Here is a 23,200-nt window from a genome sequence, read left to right on the forward strand (position 1 = left end):
CACTGAATTGGTTTAGGGGAGAATGTTATATTGATTGATCATTTAACTTGAAATGCCCATTTTATTCTCTACTAATAAGTAACCGTGTGTATGTTGATAGGATCAATTGGCTATGAACTTGAATTATTAGTGAGAAATGAGTTTAATCATCTGAGACAAATGCATCATGATTTTTCAACTTTGCTAGCCCGTACTGGAGTCACTTGGGAAATGGAACCCAACAAAGTGAATGCCCCTAATGAAGTATAGGACGAATTGATTAAGGTATAACTTGATCCTAAAATTATTGTTATTGTTATTGTTGTATGTTGTCATTGCTTAGTATTGACATTGTACACTTTATCTTTTATAGAAAGGAAGGCATTACAAGAATTTCAAGAAACATGGTTTTGAGTATGACTATGATATCCTCGGTGACATATTCAATTCAAGCACAGCAACTGGGAAACTAAGTCATGCTTCTACTCAAGAGCCACCAAATTCTGATGAGGAGAAAGTCATGGAAGGTGATTTCTTTACAAAGGGGATTCATATTAATGTTTTTGATGATGAGAAGGATGATATGAAAGGGCTTAGGCACAAAAGGAAGGAAATATTTTCTTTGGGTGAGTGTTGCTGTAAAGAGGGAAAAACTTCTAACAAAGAGATGTTAGACAAAATTGTAAGCATATGGAGTGATTCAATGAGCCAAAGGACAACAACTTCAAGAGCTAGAGAAGAGTGATATAAGGGAAAGACTTCTCAAGCTACTAGTCCAATAAGTGATCCTTATTCAACAAAGGCATGCATGGAACTGTTGGACATCATGCAAGATGTTCCCACTTCAGCTTACTTTAAGTTAATGGAGAAGTTTACAAGTGAGCATTGGAGGCAAATGTTCATAGTGATGGATGCAGAGCAAAGGAAGCAATTGATAGAATCTCTTGTTGAACATTGGAGGCAAATGTTTATTCAAAGTGTTTATGTCATGTGTCTAAACTTGTTTAATTTTATTGTGGTGTGTTTGCACTTGTTTAATTTTATTGTGGTGTGATGGATTGCTTTATGTTTTTATAATTAGGACATCATTGTGTACATTATACTTGGTATAATGGTAGGTTATATTATGGGACAATGTTTTTAATTAATGCTTTACATTATTTATATGTGCAGGTAGATATGTCTTTGAATTCATCTGACGATAGCTCAAGTAGCATAGATTCTGAATTGGATGATTATGATGATTTAATGGATTTAGTGTTAATTATGACCATCATGTAATATGAACAGAGTTTTATTGATAAAACTCCATGTAGGACATCTATGTTGACTGGAAAAATGTATACCATAAAATTCTTAATAGGTCATGAAACAAGATGTTATGAGAACTTCTGGATGAAGAAATATGTATTTATGAATTTTTGTGAAACTTTAAAGGAAGTTGCTAATTTATGTGATGGTAAAAAAGTTAGCATAAAGGAAGCGATTGCAATGTTCTTGATTATAATATGTCATAACTTGCGTCATCGGGTAGTTGCTGAACGATTTCAACATTCATTGCACACGGTGAGCAAGTGGTTTCGAATTATCCTAAAAGCAGTTTGCAAGCTAGGCACAAACATAATCCATCAAAGAAATCAAACAAGTACGCATCCTCACATTAGGGGCAATCCAAAATACTACCCATGCTTCAAGGTATTTCTTTATTAATAATTTAGTTTATTTATATTTTTCTAGTGAAGTAAGTATCATGTTAAAATCATTATAAATGTAGGATTGCATTGGTGCCATTGATGGAATGCATGTATCTGCTTGGGCTTCTGCTTCTAAACAAGCTGCTTTTCGTGGAAGAAAAGTGTTGGTGACACAAAATGTATTAGTTGTGTGTGATTTTGATATGCTTTTCACGTTTGTTTATTCTGGTTGGGAAGGGACAGCAAACGATTCAAGGGTATTTTTGGATGCTTTATCTCTCGAAAATAATTTCCCAAAGCCTAACGGAGGTATTTTTATCTTGTATTTATTTATTAGTTTAACGTAATGATTATTATAGTCCAGAGCATACATTCTTATTGAATAGATGAATTGTTCTTGTTGTAGATCAATTCTATTTGATCGACTCTGGATTTTCTAACATGCCAGGCTATCTTGCCCCTTTCAGAAGGAACAAATATCATTTGCACGATTTTCGTGAAGGAGGTGGACGTCCACGTGGAAAAGAAGAATTATTCAATTATAGACACTCTTCATTAAGGAATGTCATTGAAAGATTCTTTGGAGTTTTGAAAGCAAGATTTCCAATTTTGAAATTGATGCCAAGTTATCCCATTAGAAGACAAAGATTAATTCTCATTGCTTGTTGCACTATACATAATTTTATAAGAATGCAAAATGGTGCGAATACACTCTTTGAGCAATATGCTCAACAACTCATGGATATGGATGACCAATGGTTATGTTTAGAGCAACAAGGTGTCAACCAAAATCAAGCAGTTGAAATGGCACAAGTTCGACAAACCATAACAAATGAAATGTGGGAAAATTACTGTAGATCGTAAAAGAAATTATATTTAATGTTAAGCTTTTGTTAGCATTCAAAATTAAGAACTTTCATTTATATTTAATGACATGTATTATCTTATTTATTATTTAGAGTTAAATTGCAAGATGATTCTATTTCAAGTTAAATTGCAAGTTAATTTTATTAATTCTCCACTTGTTTTTTTTTTGGTATTTATATAAAATAATAGACATCAATTATGAAAATAGTTCAAACCAAACACATTTTCAATGTTTTCATTTCTTGAAAGCAGGAAACAAGAAGTCAAACCAAACATGTTTTCAAAATTTTAATCTTTTGAAAATAAAAACAGTTTTTAGAAAATAAAAACAGGAAATGAAGATGCAAACCAAACACACCCTAAAACTTTTTGGTGTTTTCATTTTGAGGAAATAACAAGAGAAATAATTATTATTTGTGTTTTCAAAGTGCAGATTAAGACTCTTCCCATAGCACACTTAGAAAAATTATTTTTCTAGTCATTCGGAAAAAACTCACTATGCATTTTTCTCTTGTTTCGATCCCAGGTTTAAATTTAAAAACAAAATTCATTTTTGTTTCTATTGGCTAAATATTAACAAAATCATTATTTTGTTTTATCTACCAACTTTTATCATATTTAAGTTTAAAAGAAAATTCCCCTTTTTTTATTTCTATTGCCAACTATTAACATATTAAAAAAATCTTTTTTGTCTCTAATCAACAAATCAAATATATCTCATACAAAAAAAATCAAAATGATATATAATATCACATATTATTAACTTTTATCACAATAATCAAAATCTTGGGCAATCCTATAAATTATATATTACTATATATTGCAATCATAAAATATATCTGATATATATTATATGTATATAATAATATAATAATTTTTTTTGCATATATTATCAATATAATATAACAATCTAATTAATAAGTCAAATATCTTTATGCTGAAATATATAATCAGAAGAATATATCATACTATAGACATAATATCATATATTATTGACTTTTATCATAATAATTACAATTTTGGTACAATCCTATAAATTATATGTTGTAATATATCTCCATATATTACAATTAAATAATATAATAATAATTATGAAAATAAATCACCAATCAAAATTGACACATATCAATATATGTGATATTTCAAAAATTAGTACCAACAATAAATTATAAATCAATTTAAATATCTCCTAGATATTTAATTAATATTCATGTAAAAAAACGTAAATATACAAATGTATATCGTGTGAACAACTTCACGGTAAAAAGTGTCGAGTCTAATCATTCTATAAATTATAAAAAATATAATTTCACTTAAAATGAATGAACTCAATAACATTTAATGAGACACTTTTTTTCATGATTTTAACATTTCATATACTCAATTATGTCAAAGTCATCAATTTATATAGCAATATTGAAGACAATAGTTTTCATATTCAAAGCACTGGAAACATGTTACATCTAATAAAAATTTCTTTAACATCTAATAATTCACATTTTTAATATATATTTGTATAACATTTCAATATGTGAAAAAGATCTAATATTATATATATATATATATATATATATATATATATATATATATATATATATATATATATATATATATATATCAATACATCACATGTACACCAAAAATCCAATCACAGGGTGATCAAGATATATTGTTTTTTTTACTTTGATTGCAATCATCATATATTATACAAGATATAATACTATAATAATAATAATCTAATGTATATATTAGAATCTTGATTCACATTTTAAATATACAAAACTCATTTAGCATAATCCAACAATTGAATATAGGTTTTAGATCTAGCAAATTAAGTCAAAGGCATTTCAACAAACTTATATCACAATATATGCATTTATGGTTTCGATCTCAAAAGACAATTATGCAAACATCGCGGTGCAATTTAACAAAACATATTTTTATTATTTACAATGAAGTCAATAAAAGGTTTTGTAAAAAAAATAAAAGAGCATACACATGGTGCTTTATTTTTGGATTAGGCTATCTTCCCCAAAACAATATATATCACATATATCTAATATAATGACTATCCATCTAGACATGTTTCAAATTTAATAAAACACATATTTTTCACAACAATTGCAATATATTTGATGACATCGAGTAAAAACATATTCACTTTTAGAAGAAAAACACATTTCACAGTATAATTTTAAATACAAAAGACCCATGACTCTCATACCAATTGAAGAAGAAAAAAAGGTGTTCAAAACACATACTGAAATAAAGAGAATCTATTTTGCATCTAAATTATATTTAAATAAATGACATATTAGATGTGTACCAGTTGATGAATTCTTGAACCATAAAAATCTTCTTCAATAATGTGAAGATTTCACGTGTATTCGCACTGATATTAATATCTATTTGACAACAACTTTGACAGATTTATCTAACATCTTGTACATTTTCTCGAGATTACTATGCATAAACTTACTAAGAAAATATGCTTTTATAACCATATTAATTAATTATAGAAATCTATGTATATTAATTCATTTTCAAATTAAAACCAAATAAAATTAAGGTGATATTTGTGAGGAAAAATAAATTTTCAGATCCCTTAATTTGTTACCAAATGTAGAGAATAAAACTAAAATATCAATTTATTCATAATATTTTAAAATTATTTTATTTTCCTCTTTCCTTTAACATTGTTTTTTAAAAAATAAGTATTTTTTTCTCTTTTTCTTATTCTTATTGATTCAAAATTAGTCCATAATTAAAAATTAAACACAAATAAACATACACATACCTGATCCGCTTTATTCATTTGTTGTAATGGGAATTAAGAGGCCTGACTATCTTTGAAATGTTTGTTGAATTAAAAAACATATTTATATGATTAGAAAGTGACTCTCAATAATGCACAAAAATTAAGTTATCATAGTATCATAAATAGTTGAGACAAAAAAAATACATATACATGTATTTAAAAAAAATAGTAAACTAAAACTAATATGAAATAAAAATACAAATATACATCAATACATAATAATATGAAATATGCATGTGTTAATGCTAGTTTAATATATGGAGGGTGTGCACTTGTTGGATTACCTTTCTATCAGCTACAGTGTTTGTTGGTTGTGTTTTTTCAGTTTAAAATTCAAAAAACTAGCAGATTCAAAGTAAATGAATAACTTTAAAGAAGTAAAATTAAAAGTTGCCTAAAAGACTGAACAAATTTCAATTGCAAATAAATAATTTTTTGAATGAATAATTATTTTCAAAAATTTCTAAAATCAAAACTAATTTTAAAAATAAGAAACAAATTCCAATATAGAAAATGTAAGAGTCTGGAGAAGGAAGGAACAGAAGTATCCTTAATTTGATTTTTAATATTTTAAATAGAAAAATAATTTAAAAAATTACAAAATAAAAGCTAATTTTTGAATTTAAGAAACAGATCTTTCCTTAATTTGATTTTTCATGCACCTTAATATGACTAACAAATGAAACTGGAGAAAGACGGAAAAATATTTAAAGTAAAAAAAGAAGGTGACGATAAGACAAATATTTTTTTATAATGGAAATCATTTTCAAAGGTTTCTAAAACAAAACCAAATTAAAAAATAAGAAATAGATACATCCTTATTCCTTAGTTTGGTTTAAAAAGAAAAAAATACTCTAGTATCACAACAATAAGAATCCGGAGAAAGACAAATAATGAAAAAAAAAATGTGATGACAAGAAAATGTTAGGAAGAAGATGCTCTGCCATGGAAACCTGTCATAGAGGTAGTTATCATTCTAGTAGCGGTTATTGTAGTGTGGGTGCGGTTATTGTAGTGGTTATTATAGCAGTTATTGTAATGGTTATTGTAGCGGTTATTGTAGTGGGAATGTAGACATGCAATTGTGTATAAAAGCTCTAAGAATCAATGAATAAGGCAGAAAGACAAGAATTTAGAAAATTAGTTTGTAAGGAGGTCTTGGTCCTCGAAACCAAGTAGTGCAGTTTTCTTCCCCTCCCCTCTGCTCCTAACAATTGGTCCGACCTGTCACTCTTCAATGGCGGACACCGAACTTTCCACCGCCTGTGTGGATCGTCTTGAGGCCGCCATGGCCAAACTCGCTGCAATTCAAACTTCCACTGCTGCAGGCCAAACTTCCATTACTTCCAAACTTGATGCCATTATTCGGATATTGAATACCATGGTACCTAAACAACCCTCTCTATCTTCTGTCTCTGCGAAGTCACCACCCATGCCGCCTCTGCTTTCCAAGACAACCAACCCAACTTCTTCCTCTGCTAAGCCACCACCAACAACAGAAACCACGTCGCCTCCACCAACAGCAGAAACCACATTGCCCCCCCCTTCCCATGGCAACTTCCCACCTTCCCGTTAACAAGCACCACACACTCTCCTTCGAATCCCTCCCGGTCGCCAGTCATCGGTCCCACACAAAGTCCTCTAGTCGTGGCATCTTTCCCTTTGACATCCACTTCTCCCTTTTTGTTGTGTGTGCTACCACGGTCAGGGACACAAATCTCAACCACCCCTTCCTCCTCCTCATCTTTGTCATTCTCGTCGCTGCCAAAGGGCTCTGTCTCCACAATCATCTTCAGGCACTAATTCTTACACCCATTTTCATTTGGGATCCAGGTTCTGTTTTCTACACCCAACACCTTGAGGACAAGATGTTTTTGATGGGCTAGGTAATGTTAGGAAGAAGATGCTCTGCCATGGAAACCTGTCATAAGGGTAGTTATCATTCTAGTAACGATTATTGTAGTGGGGGTGCGGTTATTGTAGTGGTTATTATAGCGGTTATTGTAATGGTTATTGTAGCGGTTATTGTAGTGGGAATGTAGACATGCAACTGTGTATAAAAGCTCTAAGAATCAATGAATAAGGCAGAAAGAGAAGAATTTAGAAAATTAATTTGTAAGGAGGTCTTGGTCCTCGAAACCAAGTAGTGTAGTTTTCTTCCCTCCCCTCTGTTTCTAACAGAAAACCACGTATCCGCTTTTACAGATTGTTGCGAAACTCTTTCACCACATATCATGAATTTTATATGTAAAGAGGAAAGATCATTCACAGATTGAGAGAAAAGGCAAGACAAAAGATAAACAACCTGAAAAAGGAATGAAGAGAGATATACCAATTGATTTGATTGTCCACCCGGTGGAGGTAGTAGTAGCAAAGTCAGGCTTTACCCCAATCCTGAACCGAATTCAGTGAAGGAATTCGGATAGTATTGTAGAAACTCATCATACACTCAGTAGATTTATGGGTTAGCAGTCGAAATAATGAGTCACTAATTGAGCTAATTGACCTGAATTTATAAATGTTATAATAAAATTATATAACAATAATAAAGTTACACATAATAAAGTTATATATATATATATATATATATATATATATATTTTTGCTATTATATTAAAACTTCAACTGGTTTTAGTAATATTCTTATTTTTAACATTTACAAAATCATGGTTTAATATCCTCATATAGGTTTTTTATACTATTTCTGTGAATCATGTAGGTTTTGATGATGTCGAAAAGAATTCATTCGATAATAATTGTCATCATACAAAAGGGGAGAATATGAATGTAATAATAGAGAGTTTTGATGATGTCAAAGTAAAATCAAACAAGGTTGTTTCAACAAATATTCAAAAGTTAAATATTACTTCAAGATTAATTTAAGGTCAAACAAACAAGATCAAGAAAAAAATAAGGCCTTCAACAATTTCACTTGGTTAATTGGTTTTTGCCTCAAAACAAATTGTTTCCAAGTCATCAATGACATCGGTAATCGATTATCAGTTAGTGTAATTGATTACTAGAGACAAATTTGAAAATAAGCTTTTTAAAAGGGTTTTGAAAATTGAATTTTGTAATCGATTACCAGATGTTTGTAATCGATTACTAGTAACGAAACTCCTAAAATTTAAATTGAAAAGTCATGACCCTTCAAAATATAATTGTGTCATCGATTACCCGTGAGAGAATTTCTGAAAATTCTTTTGAAAAGACACATCCCTTCAAACTATTTTGAAAAGACATAATGCTAAACACGTGCAAATCTATTTCAATTCGTATCATCTCTCTTAAGGAGAGAAATCTTTTTGTTGATCTCATAAACTCAGTTGTAATAAAGAAACTGATTGTCTCTTGGATTGTAAGAATATTGAACACAAGGGTTAGAGATCCAAGATGTGTTCAAAGTCTTAAAGGTTAAAGATATAATAGTGACCATACGTAGTAACGGGAAGTGGCTGAACCAGTATTATAAATTAAGTTTGGATTTCTCTCTTACCTCATCTCAATTATTTTTATTACAATCAATTTTGTCTTGCACATTTCTTCTGCATTCTGAGCCTATCATTTAAAAGGGGTTAAAGTTTGTTAGTGAAAAATTTTAAAACTTAATTCACTTCTCTTAAGTTATTAAGGTCACTTGTCTAACAATTTTTAATACTTAAACTTTCTAATTTTTAATAAAATACCAATTGAAATAAATAAATAAAGTTAATAAATATTTATTAAATAGATAAAATTTTCATAAAATAAATAGATCAACTTAATAAATATTAATAAATTAAAATATCTAATTGTGTTATTTACTATTGTATCAAGAGATTCTTTTAAAAAACATTTTTATTATAATATCATATAATTTTGGAGATCTTTAGAAAATATCATATAATTTACTCTATTAATTATTATATTTGTGACTATTGATATAAAGTATGCAATACCAATCAAATCAAGTGCATTATTCAATATGTCATAGCGATAATATTGTTTTAAAAAATTGTAACATGAAAATGGTAAAAGCTTTATTACTTTAGTATGGAATCCATACCAAAATATTTTTTTTTAATTTATAAAAATTAATGTGCCACAAATAAAAAATCAGAATGACATTAATTAATATATTTTTCTTTAAATTTTAAAACATCAAATCTACGTATACATAATTTAATATAATCTTCAAGTCTAAAATAATCTGACATTTAAATCCACATCTCAGTCAAGAGGAGACTAGGCCTGGGGTTGTCCCTTATGCATGTAATTTTAAATATATTAATAATCATTGAATTTTAAAATATTATCAAAATAATATCATTATCGTTAAACAAATTTCTTATTAAATTTAAATTTTAAATGACTTAAAATATAATTTTTCATTAATTAGTTTTTAATTTTTTATATAACTTATTTAATAAATTATCTCAAAATTTTGACCTAAATTCAATGTGATATATTTAAATAAGTATTTAAAATGTTTTCAGTTACAAATTTTCAAAATTTTAAAGAAGTATTTAATTTGATATATTCATTTTTTAGTTTTGTTTCTTTAAAGTAATTTAAAAAATTTGACCTAAATTTATATGTCACCAAGACTCAAATTAAAATGATGTTAACATATATATTTATTTTGAATTGCAAAAAAGGAAAATTTTCTTTCATTTTCTTTTTTATTCTCTCTTGAAACAATAATTTAAAAAAGCATTAATGTCATATTTTTATCCGGTAAAATTTGTATATATTTTATTAGATTATATGATATTTACTTTTTATTCAAAGAATCTCATTAAATTAATAAAATTTTAAATAAATTTAATTTAATAATAATAATGATATATCTCAATAAAAAATAAATAAAAAGATATATGAAAGCATATGATTTTATTTTGAACGTTATAAATATTAAATAAAAAGTTTATTGCCTATATTCTTCATTTATTATTATCAGTACAATGCCAAATTCATCACCCATGACACCAGACTAGGAAAGTCAGCAGTCCATAGTGCCACCTGTAGCACGTTCACAATCACAGTCACTGGACCCACTCAATTGGACACGTGTCATATCCTCACAGCACCGTTACGAGACATTTCATAACAGCTTGATGCGGTAGCACTCCGTGTGCGTGAGCGTGAGTTCGTGTGTGACATTGCACTCTCTTACACTGCGCCACCTCGTTCTCTCCGTCTAAATAGCTTTCACTTCCTCATTCTTCTTCTTCGTGCGTGCGTGTTTCTGTAAAATCGAATCTCAAGTCTCTGAATCTGAATCTCAACACAACCTTCGTTGTTCTCAACACTGTAATCTCTTTCTCTTTCTTTTTCTGTCTCTAAGTTTTGTTAATTTAGCTCTTGCATGTTGGTTTTTTCACTTTTTCTTGTTTTTCGGATGCAACCCATGTTACGGACTTTTCTTTGATTGATTTTGGAAATTGAAGAGAAAATAATTTAAATGGGGGATGGAAAAAAATTGCATTTTGTTTCCTTAGGGTGAGGTTTAAACCCTTGGATGAAAAAAATTAAAGGGTAATGAGCTTTTTTCTTTGGGGAGTTTTGATCAAACAAAGTCATCTTTTTTTTTTTTTTCTTGGTTTTGTTTTCCTGAGTTGAAATTTTGATCGGTTTCTGGAAGGAAAAATTGAAATGAAAAAGGATTTTTTTTTTAAAAAGGTTATATGTCCTTGGATTTTGCTATACAGATTATTATTGGAATGGGCAAACCATCAATTTGGTCCTTCAAGTATCACCCTCCCTCCTAAATAGTCCTTTAAGTAGTCCTTAAATTATTAAATATCCATCAATTTAGTCCTTGCGGTAATGTATTTATTCAACGTCCGGGCACTAATTTGTGATTACTTATATAATTTGTTTACTCTAGGGACCACTGAGGAGAGAGAGAAATACTTTAGTGATGAGATTGATAGTTTTTTTTTTGACGTGGAGATTGATAGTTTATTCTAATCGGAATATTCAATTCTTTGGTGTGGTTGCGGGTTTTTTTTTTTTTTGAGTATGTGTTAGTGTTAATTTGCTTGTTCTTCATGATTATGGGATTTAGCCTTTTTTTCTACTGATTTTTTTTAAAACTTTATTGCAGGTGTTCGTTTTTGCTGCCAAGGTTCCAACACTGAAAGAGGTCTGATGAACATAAACTTTTCTCCTTTACAATTTTTTTAATGAATTACCATTTGTGTGTTTTGAGTTTGATTTGCATATGGATGTTTTGTATACCCAATCCCTTTTTAAGGCCAGATTTGCTCTTGTAAAAATTGACTGTTTCCTATTCTATTGCTTGAAGCTTGTCTTTTTGTTAAGTTTTGGGCAAAATAGGAAGGAACTCTTCTATGAGATTGAGTGATTGACAATTGAATATAGGATTTTGACAGTCTTATCCATTCTAAAAAAAAAATTAAACTCCCTAAGAAAATCCGATCTCTATTTTTTTATTTATTTTTAGTTTATCATATTTTGGCTGTCTATGCTAAAAACCTTGTTTAGAAACATACTCACTATTGAAATATGAATTCTATCTATCTTCAATTAAATATATTATCATGTACATCTATGAAGCTTTAGTGTGATGCTCTATGCTATTTTATTCGTAGTTTCCACAGTCTGACACACGAAAACAAAAAATTTATAGGTGTCTTGGGTTTAGTCAGTGGTATGCTGATTCAAATAACGTTTAAGAACTGTATAGTTGTCTAAATTTTTAACTGTTAATGGGTTCAATTACTGGGGAAAAAATATCTGGAATATTTCCATCCTTTGTTGTGGCTCAACAATTATGTATTATAAATTTCTGCTACAATATTATCATTTGAAAAATTAGTTTTAAATTAATCATAAAGTCCCTGTTAGTTTTGAGTGTGTTTGTTTCAAGTCATACAAATTTATTCCCAGGAGTGTGAGTCTAGGACTGTAACATTCCCATGTTTGGTACAATTATGTAAACAAATATTCTCTCAGACATTATTTATTTCAAGGAATCTAGATTGCATGTTTCCCCCTCTTTCTATTCCCATTTCAAAGGGTAGGAATCCTATAATATTTTCATGTCTTCCTCTTCTAATCCTCCTCCTCCACCACCGCCGGTGAACACCCATACACTGGTTAAACTGCGATACCGGTGAACAGAGCTACACTGGTCACCGTTGCTTCTTCCACTGCAAATGCAAAAGATTTTTCGCATTTGATATCGGAGAAATTGGATGGGAATAATATTCCTAGTCACAGTACTCCCGATAATATCATGGATGCATCTTTATAAACTTTATATGAGGAGTGGATCTTCTGAAATTTAGGTATAGCTTGCGGCCAATTACATGTGGTTAGGGAGCATATAATCATATATTGTGAACTATGGATATGAGCTCTTCACTCAAATTAGTGCAAATAAAATGTTATATGAACTATGGATATGAGCTCTCCACTTAATTCCATGTAACCAAAGTTCAAAATGAATTTAATGCTATAATCCTTTTTTGGGGATTTAGAGTTTGAAAGGGACAATAGGAAAAAAAGAGTGGGAGTAGCATAAATGAATATGTTAAGATGCCCCACAAGAACAAACAAGAAAAGGATTAATTGTATATGAAGAGATATATGGTGTGACACCTATCATGGAAAAGATGTTTGAAAATCGGTAAAGGTAGTTTGGACTAAGGTTATCTAATTGAGATTCAAACCGTGAATTGCCAAGTTAATTTCTGAATCATAATCATATATGTAATCTCATAGTATTGAATTGTTAAGATTTATAGACAAGGAAAAGTAACTTAAAATATATCATATAAATGATACATATAGTGTTCAGTGTAATAGTTTTAAACTAGAAATAGATAAAACAACTTAACCTTAAGTCTCATAAAACAAAATTATTAGTTATATCTAGTGTTATCAAATAGTGGTGCCATGGTGGATGATGAGCTTCCTCCAAGCGACCACGGTGTCCATCGTTTGCCATCCTCTGTCCGTGGTACACCCTCAACCTTTGTCCTTTGGCAACCTCCGTACATCGATGACCTTCTCTTCGGTGATTTTTTTTTTTGTTTTAAAAAAATACTTTTTTAGTTCTTCACTTATTCTTTTCATTTATTTAGTTTTGTTAACCATCTATTTATTCTTGGCTTTTGCTCACATGGGCCTCATGGTTTTTAAGGGCTCGTCCTCTTTTTTAGTTTTCTTAATGTTGGCTGCCATGATTTGCCATCCTCCATTGATAACGCTGGTTATATCTGAGTTTGTGAAGTCTCTATTTTGGAAGAACGGAATTGAAACAATGAATCAACCAAATAGAGATCATGCATTGAATGATTGACAAATAAAGTAGTGCAATAATCAAATAGGATAAATTCATAAGTGCTTATTCAATTCCTTTTCACCTTATCAATTTAAGCTTATATGACTTTACAATTTCTTTCATGAGAATTGGTGAATTGTCTGATTCATTCATATCATGTGATGACATGAAATTGCAATGATTCATTCATATCATTCATATTCATGTATTGGAAGATTCAAAGTCATTTGGGATGTATCTTCTGATACAAATTGATAGTTAGTCAAATTGCATTGGATTGTATGATTCTAATCATCAATTGTAAGGCTCTAATAATATTTTTTGGATATGTGCAAAAAAGGCCACTGGAGGCATCGATGTAGGGAGTAGATTGCATGATTTTTATCCCTATGAACAAGTATAGAGGGAGACAAAGAAGAGCGTTAGAGGAAATTATTAAAATGGATCTCATGCCGAATAATATTCCTGAAAATTTGGTTTTGGTCAGGTCTAATGACATCATGTGATCCATGTAGCGGACCTCATCTAGTGAGATAAGACTATTGTTATGGTCATGATTGGGGTTATATGGTACTAAATGCTAGATGGTAAAGGGCCAACAATAGTATCAAATATGGTTGTGGAAATGATAATGTGGCATTGGATAAGTCGTTGTATGAAACAAAACAACAACAACAACGCCTTATCCCACTAGGTGGGGTCGGCTACATGGATCAACTTCCGCCATAATGTTCTATCAAGTACCATACTTCTATCCAAATCATTAAGTTCGAGATCCTTTTTGATAACCTCTCTTATAGTCTTTTTGGGTCTTCCTCTGCCTCGAATTGTTTGCCTTCTCTCCATCTGGTCTACTCTCCTCACTACAGAGTCTACCGGTCTTCTCTCTACATGCCCAAACCACCTAAGTCTATTTTCCACCATCTTCTCTACAATAGGCGCTACTCCAACCCTCTCTCTAATAGCTTCGTTTCTAATTTTATCCTGTCGAGTCTTACCACACATCCACCGCAACATCCTCATCTCCGCTACACCTACTTTATTCTCATGTTGGCTCTTGACCGCCCAACATTCTGTTCCGTACAAAATCGCCGGTCTTACCGCAGTCCGATAAAACTTTCCCTTTAGCTTGATCGGTACCTTTGCATCACATAACACCCCCGATGCTTTTCTCCATTTCATCCATCCTGCTTGAATGCGATGATTCACATCCCCTTCAATTTCTCCATCATCCTGTATTACAGACCCAAGATATTTAAACCGTGTGACTTGAGGGATAATATGGTCTCCTATTTTCACCTCTGAGTTAGAAACCCTCCTTCTTTTGTTGAACTTACATTCCATATACTCCGATTTGCTTCTGCTTAGGCGAAAACCATGTGTTTCTAGAGCTCGTCTCCAAGTTTCCAACCTCTCATTCAACTCCTCCCTCGACTCTCCAAGGAGGACTATGTCATCTGCAAAAAGCATGCATCTCGGCGCTATCTCTTGGATTTGTTCCGTGAGGACATCCAGAATTAAGGTAAAAAGGTAGGGGCTAAGGGTTGACCCTTGATGCAAACCAATTGTGATGGGAAAATCGTCTGACTCTCCACCCTGTGTCCTAACACTAGTCGATACCCTATCATACATATCTTGGATAGCTCGAATATATGCAACCCTAACCCCTTTCTTCTCTAGAGCTTTCCACAAAATCTCTCTAGGCACTCTATCATACGCTTTCTCCAAGTCAATAAAAATCAAGTGCAAGTCTTGTTGGTCCATGTGATATTGCTTCATCACCCGCCGTAATAAATAGATCGCTTCCATGGTCGACCTTCCCGGCATGAAACCAAATTGATTCTCAGTAACTTGAGTCTCCTTTCTTAATCTCCGTTCGATCACTCTTTCCCATAATTTCATGGTATGACTCATGAGCTTGATTCCCCTATAATTTGCACAATTTTGTATATCCCCCTTGTTCTTATAGATTGGCACTAACGTGCTTCTCCTCCATTCCTCCGGCATGCGTTTTGACCTCATAATTTCATTAAAGAGTTTGGTGAGCCACTCAAGACCTCTATCTCCAAGAGTTTTCCACACTTCAATAGGTATGTTGTCTGGCCCCACCGCCTTACCGTTACTCATTCTTTTCAACGCTTCCTTTACTTCCTGTTTCTGAATCCGACGATAGTACTTATAGTTCCGGTCCTCTTCTCTTGTGTCTAGACTGCTAGAGTCATATCCATATCCATCATTAAATAAGTTGTGGAAATACGCCTTCCACCTTTCCTTGATATCTTTTTCATGCACTAAGACTTTGCCTTCTTCATCCTTAACACACTTTACTTGATCCAAATCTCTAGTCTTCCTCTCTCTACCCTTAGCAAGCCTATATATAGATCTTTCTCCGTCCCTGGTTCCTAGAGCTAGGTATAGTCCGTCAAAAGCTTGGGCTCTTGCCTCACTCACCGCCTTTTTGGTTTCATTTCTAGCTATCTTATACTTATCCCAAGTTTCAGAATTTCTACACCTAGACCACTCCTTGAAACACTCCTTTTTTACTCTAACTTTGCTCTGAACACTTTCATTCCACCACCACGATTCTTTACCCCTAGGTCCAAAACCTCTAGATTCACCCAACGTCTCTTTAGCCACTTTAATAATCTCTTGGGACATCTTGTTCCACATATCATTTGCACTTCCTTGTGATTGTCCACACCATCCCTCCCATATCTTTTGTTGGAAAATTCCTTGTTTCTCACCCTTCAAGTGCCACCATTTGATCCTTGGTGCTACCATAGGACTTCTTCTCTTTGCCCTATCTCTAATTCTTACATCTATGACCAAAACTCTATGTTGGGTAGTCAAGCTCTCTCCCGGGATAACTTTACAGTTCAAGCAATACTTCCTATCAGACTTCCTGATAAGGAAGAAATCTATCTGAGAACATGTCCCTCCACTTTTGTAAGTGATAAGATGTTCCGCTCTTTTCTTAAACCATGTATTGGCTATAGAAAGATCCAAAGCCTCCGAAAACTCCAAGATGGATTTACCCTCCCCATTCATCTCCCCTAGGCCAAAACCCCCATGCACCCCCTCAAAACCTCTAGCCACGCTACCTACATGTCCATTGAGATCCCCTCCTAGGAAAACTTTCTCTCCTTGGGGTATATCCTGAAGTACCCCTTCTAGATCCTCCCAAAATTTTACCTTAAAGTGTTCTGCTAACCCAACCTGAGGTGCGTACCCACTAATAACATTAAAGGTGTCCTGTCCCACTACCAATTTTAAGGCTATGATACGATCTCCTACTCTTCTTACATCTACGACATCCTTCTTCCACTCCTTGTCCACAATAATCCCTACCCCATTTCTTAATCTGATTTTTCCCGTATACCACAGCTTAAATCCCGAGTTGTCTAATTCTTTCGCTTTTTCACCTGTCCACTTAGTTTCTTGTAGGCACATAAAATTGATCTTCCTCCTCACCATAACATCCACTATTTCCATAGATTTTCCAGTAAGTGTGCCTATATTCCATGTACCAAAGCGAATCCTCCTGTCATGAACTAGCTTCTTTACCCACACCCGTTCACGAAAATGTGGGAACCCTTGCTTACTTTTCACTACATCCGGGCGGCGATGCAGCGGCCCTTGCTCTTTTGACACTGTACTCGAGCCATACAGTGCGTTGCTTCCGGGCAACGACCTAGCATTCACATTATTACGTAATTGATCCATGTCATAGAGATTCGACAAAGTTTTACGTTGGCCGTCGAAAGCCTAACACAACCCTCTCCTTTCATGAAACAAGATAAGATAAAAAATGAATGTATAAAAGAAAATATATCCCTCATCTTATCCCCTTTCCTTGAGTATAAATACATCAGCGGGCTAGAGGAAACATACATTTCATCTTACATCCCATTTACATTGTCTCATTCTCTCTGTCTTCATCACTCTTCTCTCTATAATTTTTCAACGTATAAGATAATTGACTAGCCATCCATTCTTATTACGTTACATTCTTTTTCTACTTTGGATTCTTTATTGTCATGTTGTTAGATTTTGTACATTAAGATCTGCCGTTTATGCTTGGCTTGTTTAGTCGTACAAGTTATATGAGCTAATCCCTATTAAGGTATTTTTCAATTTACTTTTTGCAATCACTTCTTCGTTTTTTACTTTTAATTAGTTTATGATGAGTTTCATTTAATATAATTTGCTCCTTTTTTCTTTCAATTCCTGCTAATAAGAGGATAAATCAACATAAATTTTGTCTGTTGTCCAATCTCCATACCAAGCGACTCTTGATGAAAAATATAAAACCTCTAGACTCTTTGACTTTCACTGCTCTTTTTCTTTCTTGTGTAGCAACAGTTTTGGAACAAATGTACAAACTTTCAAGGGTAAAATATGTTTTCAGTTCCTATAGTTTTGTTGAATCTTGTTTAGTCCTTGAATTTTCATATCGTGCAATTTAGTCCTTGAACTTTATAAAAGTGTTTTTAGGCCCTGGGCTTACTCCCCAATTTCTGCACTTTTATAACTTCGGTTGTGAAGAGGGACTAAAAATGCATTTTTTTACAATGTTCAGGGATTAAATTGCACGATATGAAAGTATAGAGGCTAAAAACATATTTTATCCAACTTTTAAGTTTAGATTTCAAAATTTGAAACTTTGATACACTAACTATATATTTTTGAAATATGGCTTTGTAGTTATGCATTTAGGGTCTGTTTGGACAAACTTCTCCATAAACACTTTTTTTTTTTTTTGAACGGCCAAAATATCATATATTGTAAAAGATAGTACCAGAGGTACTATGGAAGTACATAGAAAGCCATAAAAAAGGCTAAAAAACAAAAGCTGCATAGACCACCCCAGCAAAAAGTGTACAAAACCCCATCTGACCAAACCCTCCTAGGTGAAAGCTAAAGACATAGATGAGGACCATTGTTGAAAAGGAACAGCAAAGTCCTTTTCCCACCCCTTCAACCAAGTCCAGGTGAGGAAAATAGCATTATCCACCAACTTTGATAAATCAAACTGTTGATGATTGAAGATCATATCATTCCTTTAATTCCAAATAGACATTGTGGCTGCTACCCACCAAATCTTCCACTTCCTATTAGTAGCCCTCGAAACCGTCAACGAGGAATGCTGAGTGAAGTTGTCCACTGGCCTACAATGCACTACTCTTGCTTCCTTGACCCAAGAGTTAAATTCCCACCACAATGGCATAATTTTCTTACATGAGAAGAATAGATGAGAGGCCGATTCCACTTGGCTTTGGCAGAAGGTACAAAGATCACTTTCAAGAGCTACATGTCGTCTAGATAGATTATCCTTGGTTGGTAACCTATCCCATAGAAGTCTCCAGGCAAAGGATAGAGCTCTCGGGGGAGCTTTTATTGCCCACAACTGACTGAAAGCATGACTACTGTAGGCTGTTGGTTGATCACCTTTGATATAGTGGTAAGCAGAGGATGTAGTGAAAACTCCTTTTTGGATCAGCACCCCACACCCATTGGTCCTTGATAGCTGCATTTGGAATTAAAACTGAAACCTGATCAATAAAATCTGATGCACTTCCCAGCTCATAGTCAAATAAGTTTCTCCTCCAAGAGAACTTCCAGTGCCAGCCTTGATCACCAAAAAACCCCATGTTCCCCACTATCTCAGATTTGTGAGAAGATATTTGATACAAATCTGGATATTTATCTCTAAGGGTTCTTCCATCACTCAACCAAGCATCCTCCCAGAAAAATATTTGGTCGCCTCTACCCAAACTCCATTTGATCTGATTTAGGACCCCTTAGAAGAAGAAAATAAGAAGGAAAAATAAAATAAGCTTCTCTATAAGCTAAAATTAGCTTATACATAAATTAAAAATTATCTTTTAGAGAAGCTAACATGAACACTTCTACAAATTAGCTTATACTTAAGCTAATAATTTTAGTTTATGGAGAAGTTCATTTCATTTTTCCTTCTTACTTTTGTCTCCTAGAAGTGCTTATGGAGAAATTTATCCAAACAGGAATAACAACTCTAAATTCTTGTTTATAAAAGAAACTATTTAGAAAGAAGTTATGCTGTATTAGATATCTTGTATTGTGATATACACCATCTCAAGCAACCATGTTACTTAGGTTTGTCACCAAATTGTCTGGCAATAATCGTAGATTATACTACCTCTGGTCTTATATATAAAAAACAATTACCTAATTCATCAAAACCAATAAAAGTAGTTAGATTGGTTAGTTTGTCATAAATTTAAATTTTATTCCAAGACTACCCATGACATTAAATGATTTAAGATATGATTATTTTATAAAAGATAATTTTTCAACCAATGAATGTGTCTTGTTTTGTTAATAGTTCAATAAATGCACCCACTTTCATGGGGAAAATAGAGTAATCATTAGGGGTAAAAAGGAAATTTATCAATAAAGTAGTCCTATGTTTCTTATAATTAGCACCAAGAAAATGTTGTCTTTTGTTTCTTATATATAGGACCGGAGGTAGTATTTAATAACAGTAAACAATTTGCTAGTTCTGTCATAAATTGTGTTATGATGTGAGTGTTTTGAGGAGGTGGGTTAATCACTATCAAGCAGACTTCAAAAATTTTCTTGCTTGTTGTCTTATTGAGAAAATATTAATTCTATCATGCTGAGTTTAAATATACTCCAAGTAAGCTATATACTGTCTGTTTTTTTTTTAAGCTTATACACTTTTGTCCCCTTATGTAGACACCGGAGTAACATAAATAAGATGGACCAACAAAACCAAAATAACACTCCAGATGGTTCAGGAGAGGTGCCTTTGAAGCGCAAACGTGGTCGTCCACGGAAATACCCAAAGCCAGATTCAGAGGAGAGTTCCTATATCCTAGTTAGTCAAAATAAAAGGCAGAATCCTGTTCGTGCGGAACAAGCTCCAGTACCTCCTGGATTTGAAGGGGTTAATGGAAATCAACAGCTTCAAAGGGGTCAAGAGAATCATTCAAATAATGAATTGGTGGGCCAGGTAGTTTCCGGTGTAATCGAGGCTGTATTTGATGCTGGATATTTGCTCAGCGTTAGAGTTGGTGATTCTGATACTACTTTGAGGGGGCTAGTCTTCAAGCCTGGACGATACGTTCCTATTTCACCTGATAATGATGTTGCTCCAAGTGTTCCAATGATCCAAAGAAATGAAGTTTCCTTCCCCTCAAGAGCTGCTCAGGTTCAGACTCCTCTCCCAAAGGAAAGGAATGAACAGCCTGTGAATGTTCATAGAGTTGAAACTCTCGCAATGAATGGCTCACCATCTGTCCCTCAGGTACCTAGAGGAGCTGTCAGTTCTAGTAACTTAGTTGCCTCTACCGGAAAGAGTGTGCCTTCTGTGATGGGCCAGATCACTCATCAACTACCCAGAGGTAATGTGGTGCCTGTTCTGCTCCAGCCTAATAATTTTTCAAATGGAGTGCCAGTTTCTAATCAACCATCACAAGTCAAGACCCAAGTTTCTCTAGGGAGCGGAGTGATTGCTGCCAAAGAAATTCCTGTAGATGGAAACCATGCACTCGTCTCTCTCACTCAAACCAGCCAGAATTTATTGCCAAGCAGCGTGCAAAGTGAAGGTGTTTCACCACATAATCAATCTTCATCCAATGTGTTGAATGAAGATCAAGCTAAATCTATGAGAATGCCTGGCATGCCTTTTGAGCAACTGGTTACTGAAGTTGTTAAGAGGATCCAAGCTCCGTCAGATGCAATGGATACCGAGACTGACAACAGTAAGTCAGGTGACAATACAGTAGTGAAGGATCCAAGCTGTAGGCAGGAAGACAAAGTTAATGAGATGGATCAACCCATCTTGATTAAGCCTCTTCAAGCTGTACAGTCTCTACCTCAGGAAAGCTCCACATCTGCTCCCAAACCTGCAGACTATACTGAAACTGGCAGAGTGAATGAGCTTTTGCAGGTAAAATAAAGCTTTGACTTATTTATATTTGTTAGTCACGTAAGTGGTGAGAATTTGGGGGTGATGGAAGAAACCCACTCTTTGTTACCCTTTAGTATGCTATGTACCTAAACCATGACATATATGTATTAATGTGCTATAATTTAACAAGGTTTTGCAGCATAACAAAACAGAGAACCAGGCATCCACCATAGCAGCAGAGCTAGGATCTGGAAACAAGTTGGATGATATAAGGAATTTAGGAACTGGACTTGAAGATGGTGGAACGTTCAATCAACAAAGCCTTTCTGAGCATTGAATGCCTGATTTATAAATTTTTATCATTAGAAGCTATTGTGCCAGCAGATTTATCTGTCATAAAGTAGGTATTTATCTGGCATGGTGAAATATTTAGTTTTTAGTTCTAGTCTCAAGGATCTTAAATAATTTTAAACTTGCAAGCCTTATTGAGTTTTGTGGAGAAAAGGTAGCTTGTTATAGTTATATTTATGTTTTTACATTATAGACCATACCTTCAAGTCGGATGTTAATTACTTTCCTAGCAATCGATTATTATCCAAAACTTTAATTTAATGTTTCAATCCATTTTATCAGGCTGTTAATTGCATTGTGTGCTTTGTGGTGCTATTGTTACATTTGTTATTTACTGTTGTATTTACTGCTTATCTAGTTTTTGATTTTAAACAGTATTATATATTTGTGATTGTTTTGTTCCCTGAGGTCCATGGGACGTATGTATAGAGAATTCCAGAAGTTTAATTTACCCTTTTTACCCAATGTGGCGAACCAAGGTTTGAATTATTATTGAAAAGGATGTTCATATTTAGTGTCTCACAGCATCTCAAATAGGATTGTCTCCTAGCAAGGATTTATCTGAGAATAAAAAATTAAAAACATTTGAAGTTCTCACTGAGAAGTCCATTTGATCTCCACTTTGGTTCATTCATCTCAATTTATAGAAGATAGTCTTTTTACATGGCTCGGTTGGGGTGGTCGCAAGTTATTGGTTTTTGGCTTTGAAATAAAATTTGATTTTTTTTATAATTAATTTTAAAACACCTTAGTGCATGAAAAAGATATCAAGGAAAGGTGGAAGGCGTATTTCCACAACTTATTTAATGATGGATATGGATATGACTCTAGCAGTCTAGACACAAGAGAAGAGGACCGGAACTATAAGTACTATCGTCGGATTCAGAAACAGGAAGTAAAGGAAGCGTTGAAAAGAATGAGTAATGGTAAGGCGGTGGGGCCAGACAACATACCTATTGAAGTGTGGAAAACTCTTGGAGATAGAGGTCTTGAGTGGCTCACCGAACTCTTTAACGAAATTATGAGGTCAAAACGCATGCCGGAGGAATGGAGGAGAAGCACGTTAGTGCCAATCTATAAGAACAAGGGGGATATACAAAATTGTGCAAATTATAGGGGAATCAAGCTCATGAGTCATACCATGAAATTATGGGAAAGAGTGATCGAACGGAGATTAAGAAAGGAGACTCAAGTTACTGAGAATCAATTTGGTTTCATGCCGGGAAGGTCGACCATGGAAGCGATTTATTTATTACGGCGGGTGATGGAGCAATATCGCATGG

General features: G+C 33.2%; 2 protein-coding genes and 1 pseudogene across 3 annotated transcripts; all 3 read left to right on the plus strand.

Annotated features, from left to right (window-relative positions):
- Positions 1-159: 159 nt before the first annotated feature.
- Positions 160-2,537, plus strand: LOC114396901. Its single transcript, XM_028359069.1, has 5 exons — positions 160-243; positions 353-661; positions 1,153-1,236; positions 1,754-1,982; positions 2,080-2,537. Exons 1-5 carry the CDS (start codon positions 160-162, stop codon positions 2,535-2,537), a joined length of 1,164 nt encoding a protein of 387 aa, XP_028214870.1.
- A 4,058-nt stretch (positions 2,538-6,595) lies between these two features.
- LOC114396902 (proline-rich receptor-like protein kinase PERK1) lies at positions 6,596-6,934 on the plus strand. Its single transcript, XM_028359070.1, has one exon. It carries the CDS (start codon positions 6,596-6,598, stop codon positions 6,932-6,934), a length of 339 nt encoding a protein of 112 aa, XP_028214871.1.
- A 3,520-nt stretch (positions 6,935-10,454) lies between these two features.
- Positions 10,455-22,212, plus strand: LOC114396299 (annotated as a pseudogene). Its single transcript, XR_003663275.1, has 4 exons — positions 10,455-10,650; positions 11,447-11,485; positions 20,390-21,605; positions 21,766-22,212. The product of XR_003663275.1 is annotated as an uncharacterized LOC114396299 (transcript).
- Positions 22,213-23,200: the final 988 nt, after the last annotated feature.

The sequence above is a fragment of the Glycine soja genome, chromosome 18 (genome assembly GCF_004193775.1).
Source record: "Glycine soja cultivar W05 chromosome 18, ASM419377v2, whole genome shotgun sequence".
In the NCBI taxonomy this organism is placed as follows: domain Eukaryota; kingdom Viridiplantae; phylum Streptophyta; class Magnoliopsida; order Fabales; family Fabaceae; genus Glycine; species Glycine soja.

Excerpts from the sequence above, each read along its gene's own strand:
- LOC114396901 (XM_028359069.1), top strand. The coding sequence starts at position 160 with ATGCATCATGATTTTTCAACTTTGCTAGCCCGTACTGGAGTCACTTGG. Across the intron at positions 662-1,152 it reads AAGAGATGTTAGACAAAATT|GTAGATATGTCTTTGAATTC; the intron begins GTAAGCATATGG and ends TTATATGTGCAG. Across the intron at positions 1,237-1,753 it reads ATGATGATTTAATGGATTTA|GATTGCATTGGTGCCATTGA; the intron begins GTGTTAATTATG and ends TTATAAATGTAG.
- LOC114396902 (XM_028359070.1), top strand. The coding sequence starts at position 6,596 with ATGGCGGACACCGAACTTTCCACCGCCTGTGTGGATCGTCTTGAGGCC.